The sequence below is a fragment of the Stegastes partitus genome, unplaced genomic scaffold (assembly GCF_000690725.1).
Source record: "Stegastes partitus isolate 25-593 unplaced genomic scaffold, Stegastes_partitus-1.0.2 Scaffold2105, whole genome shotgun sequence".
NCBI classification, from domain to species: Eukaryota; Metazoa; Chordata; class Actinopteri; family Pomacentridae; genus Stegastes; species Stegastes partitus.
In genome coordinates, this window is record NW_007579836.1 from 45,804 (window position 1) to 50,947 (window position 5,144).

The following is a 5,144-nucleotide window of genomic DNA, read 5'->3' on the forward strand; positions in this document are numbered from 1 at the left end:
AAAGTGGAGCCAGGTTTGTTGTTTTCACTCACATATGCGCTGTACGACTGTTCCTCAAACACAGGTGGGTTGTCGTTGATGTCAGCTACAGATAACTGAACACTTTTAGACGAGGACAGAGGTGGAGAGCCCTCGTCAGTGGCACTGATTGTAATGTTGTAGTCAGACACCACTTCACGGTCCAGTTGTCCTGTGCTCACCAGAGAATAATAATTCTTAATAGAAGGAACTAATTTAAAAGGAACATTTTGCTGAATGGAGCAACGGACCTGTCGGTTATTCTCAGAGTCTCTGTCCTGCACGTTAATGATGCCCACCTCTGTACCAGGTGGGGTGTCCTCTGGAACGGGATTCGTCAGTGACTTCAGATTGATTACAGGGGCGTTGTCATTCACGTCACTGATAGAAACTATTACTTTGGCATAAGAAGACAGTCCTAATCCATCTTTTGCTTGGACGCGTATTTCAAACGATGTAGTAGCTTCATAGTCAACAGCTCCTTTTACTCGTATTTCACCTACTTTACGGTCAATACTAAATAGTTTCTTCACATCTTCAGTTACATGTCCAAAATCATAAGTCACATCTCCATTCACTCCTTCATCTGCATCACTAGCGCTCACTGTGACCACGACAGTATCTAAAGGAGAGTTTTCAGGAAGACTGGCTTTATAAACGGCCTGACTGAACACTGGGGCGTTATCATTAGCATCCAGTACAGTGACGTGTATCACTACAGTACCTGATCTCTGAGGAGATCCTCCATCTAGAGCTGTGAGGAGCAAATTTATTTCCTTTTCCTTTTCACGATCAAGCTCTTTATCCAGAACAAGCTCTACCGTATTTCCATTAGCAGCCAAAATGAAATTCTCATTCTTTTCAAGGCTGTACTGCTGAACTGAATTTTGTCCTACATCCGCATCGTGCGCTTCCTCGATCACAAAACGAGCTCCCCTGACTGCAGACTCACGAATTTCCAGATTCACCGAGTCGTCGTTAAACTGAGGAGAGTTATCATTGATATCTTGAATGTGAAGACTAATACGATGCAGCTCGAGTGGATTCTCCAGCACAAGCTCATGCTTTACGACACACGAAGCCTTTTCTCCACAAAGCCCCTCTCTGTCGATCCTGTCGGCAACAATCAGCTCTCCGTTGTTCAGGTTTATGTCACAGTAACGTTTGTCAGTCCCATCGGTGTCAATGCGGGCTCTTCTGCTCGACAGAGCGCTCTTCTCCAGTCCAAGATCCTTGGCCAGATTTCCAATAACCGATCCGCGTTTCATCTCCTCTGGAAAGGAATAGCTCAAGTCTCCATATGCGAGGCGGAACCAAAGGAGAAAGAAATAAAACCTGCGCGTTTGAATCAGGATGATTTTCGAATCCATCATCAACGACGAGTTATTAACACGCTGAAAACTAAATTTAAAAAAAAATAGAGTTAAAGCGCACAACACGAACAGCAACTGTAATGTCAGGGTGGTTGTCCCTGTCGAGACACAAGAACACAAGAATGTGCGTCCACACCAAAGGAAAGAGGAATTAAAACATCTTAAGGCTGGTGTACAGCGCCACCGTGAGTTAGGTTTAACACAAACACAAATTTAAAAAAAAAACACAAAACTGACTACTTTCAAATGTTCGTTTTTTTTAAAAAAAATCTAAATATTAGACGGAGACTGCTGCGATATACATTGATTATTTACAAATGCAGCTAATTTATAAAATCCAAAAGTACACAGGAAACTCTTAAATGTGCATTAAAAAAATGATATCAAATGCATGAGCAGTCCCAGCTGAGTCATTTATTTTTTGTGAATTCAATGCATGTTTCGTAAAGAAAGCCAGAAAGAGGGAGAGATATTCAGCTCGGGGCAGCACTTGTTCTTTTTTATGGAAAATAAGACTTGCACATGTAATTTAATTTTTTATGCAAAAAATGCGTTCAAAATCTTGTAAGAAAGGATATTTGTGAGCGCTAGTCCTTCAATAAAGAAAACTCTGTTCTTCTCTTCTGTCCTGATGGTCTGCAAGGACCAAACTGTAAATGAGATGCACAGACTGAATACACTTCATGATGCGAGAGTAGAGCGTGGGAGTCTTTCAGTCCAAGAAAATGTAGGCAGACAAATATGTTGTATTTTGCTTTGCTTGTTTAAAGAAAAAATGGCAATTTGAGCAAACTTTGCAGCAACAAACTTGCATTACACTGCAGATCTACAGATGCTATGGAAAAAAAAAGATTACAGCCCCTTACCATGTCACATTTACTTATAGAAAAACTGTGCCAGATTTTGCACTCCTTTGAAAAGAGAGTAAACTTCCTACATACAATTTGCATATTGTAAGTGATTATCAACAGGACAACTGCAGGTGCATTAAGATAACAAAACCAACAGACAAAGGAGTAAAGCTGAGACACAAGTGAAGACTCAGCTCTTCAAAAACAAGTCATTCCACATAGAAAACCACCAGAGTAACAGTTAGCAAACTCACTGTAGCAGAAACACTATTTGTATTACCTGAAAGGAAAAATTACTTCTTCTGTTACAATGACATATACTCAGACTGGATGTTGATAAACAAAGTGACTGATATTCTGGACTGAATGCAACAGTTTCACATGTTTTTAGATGATACATTGCATCTGTGAAAAAGTTTCAGCCAAGTTTTGATGACAGTACAAAAACAAGCTTCCTAAAAATGAATGTCACTTTATCATAACTTCAGATTAACAACTTTCTTTGTGCTAACCAAATGACCACAATGTCTTGTCTACAAATAAATTATCAGCCTGAGAAAGAGGCAGCAATATCCATAAAACTAGACCAAGCATCAAATAATACACCTGGTTTCATACACTGGCAATATGAAAATGAAACTGTCATTACTGAGAGAGGGCCACATATTTACCAGAAATACAGCCATGCAGGTAAAAAATAAATTGTAGTCAGGTACCTTCTGTGACCCTTCAGGGTAATCTTGTGTCATCATCTCATTATCTGTTTCTGTTCCCTGTCAGGATGTAATGCTAACCTGCTGATCTGCACAGCTGGACTTCCTGGGCCAAAATGTTCAGATTCAGTTCCCTAAATAAGGCCACTGTGCTGCAGAACAGAAGAAAATAGAATTCCTTTACTGCCATTGCACACTGTGCGACTAAATTAAGCAGCAATCCTGCAAGTGCATTTACACAACCAGATATTTTTAAGTATAATAAGAAATGTGCAAATTTAAAATCCAACATCTAGTAGAAAAAGGTAGTATGTGCAAGTGCATCTATGAAAACAGTGGGATTGCTTATTCTTTTAAGAATAGTTCATTTGATAAAATAGGAATTATAATAACAATAGTGTGACAAATGCTGCATTTCTGGATACTGCACATTGCTGAACATGTACAAAGAAGTATGGCTTAAGTTGTGCAAAGACTACATACAAGGTGCAGTAGTATTTAAACATATGCACATGTGTAGTTTCAGTAAATAAACACAAAGTGCATCAGGTAGGAGTTAAATTGATAGATTGTTTATATGTTTCAGAATATTCCCTCTCTTACATGTACTTTGTCTTTGCTGATACTGTTGGATTGTATCCTGTGTTCTAACAAGGAGCAATGACTGGAGATATATTTATCGCCACAGTCTGAAGATACACACGTAATTCTCAGTCCTTTGTTGAAATAAAGATCTCATAATCATTTTTTGAAACTCTGTGTTAGTAATACCAGCTGAATTATTAATTTTCTTGTGAAATGAATGCATTTTTGTTCATTCTAGTCCTGCGGATATCACCAAGTTTGCAAAGAAACCCAGAAATAGGGAGAGATATTCAGCTTGGGGCCCCACTTGTTCTGAATCCTCTTATTTCTGAAGGAAAAAAGAGATGCAGATGCAGTAACTTGCATATTTTTATGCAAATCACAAGATCAAAAATCTTTTAAGAAAGGAGATCTGTACACACTACTCTTGCATTTAAGAGCTCATACTCTGCTGAGGATCTGCAGGGACCAAACCATGAAGCTGATGCATAGATTGAATGCATATGTTGATGCAAGAACAAAGTAAGGGAGTGGGTTTATTTTTTTAAAGAAATGTATGCAGACAAATGCTGTGTTGTATTTTGCTCAAGAAAAAATGCAATGACACTTAAAGAACATCTGTACAAATTTTACCACAACAAACCTGTGTAACGCTACCGATCTACAAATACTGTGGTGATTAAAAGTTACTACTATGCCTTGTCATTCCACATATAGTTTAGATTGACTGAAGCAGACTTTGCACTCTTTTCTAAAGAGAAAAACAAACTTTCCACGCCATCATTACAGCAGACATACAGGATGCAGTTTGTCTGTGTTTACCAATGAGACAACACCAGACACATTAGATCCAGCACTTACTCTAAACAGAGAAAATAAAACAACAAGAAAGCAGGTAGTGAAAACTATTCACTTGAAATCAAGTCAGCCAACAGACAAAACAAATTAAGTTGTCAAAGGAACTATACCATAAGCACTGTTTGGATTACGTGGCAGGAGAAATCCCTCATTCTTTCACTGTGAAAGACCACATATGAAATTCAGACTGTATTTTGATTAACAAGGTGACTGATACTCTGCCAAGTCACTATCTGAAAAAAAAGTGTTACTGGTCTGACAGCACATTAATGAGCCTTGATCTGCACCGTGAAAAGAAAGACATGACTAATAATGTTATGATTAAGTTGAAGTTCAATAATAAATCATATCACTGAACTGGCACAATCACTGCAATGCAAAATAATCTCTGCAAACAAAAATTGCAATCAAAACTAGAATCTTCAGATTTCTTTGTCCTTTTCTAAAATCTGTACACCACAGACAGCAGCAAACCGCAACAAAACTCAAAGAAAAAGAAGTCCACTGAAAGACACCTGTTAATGAGGTGTGGTGGACTGGCTCCAAACATAAACACCGACATATGGGTGATACTGTCTACGAAAACAAGCAAAGGGCAGCGTGTCTGTTTCTGTCTTCAGTCATGTAGATGCTTTTATCCAAAGAAACACACAAATGACATATTATGTAAGCCAGTAGATCAAAAAGAGATGAAAAAAAAAAAATGTCAGGAAGGGTTGAAATTCCAAAAGTTAAACAAAGTTGCA

At 38.3% G+C, this 5,144-nt stretch overlaps 1 protein-coding gene across 1 annotated transcript; it reads right to left on the bottom strand.

Annotated features, from left to right (window-relative positions):
* Window positions 1-5: 5 nt before the first annotated feature.
* On the bottom strand, window positions 6-1,411 carry LOC103373955 (protocadherin gamma-A11-like; the record flags this gene model as incomplete). Its single annotated transcript, XM_008303968.1, has 1 exon — window positions 6-1,411. A coding segment is annotated over exon 1 (1,386 nt), but the record flags the coding sequence as incomplete, so codon positions are not given.
* Between the last annotated feature and the right edge of the window lie 3,733 nt (window positions 1,412-5,144).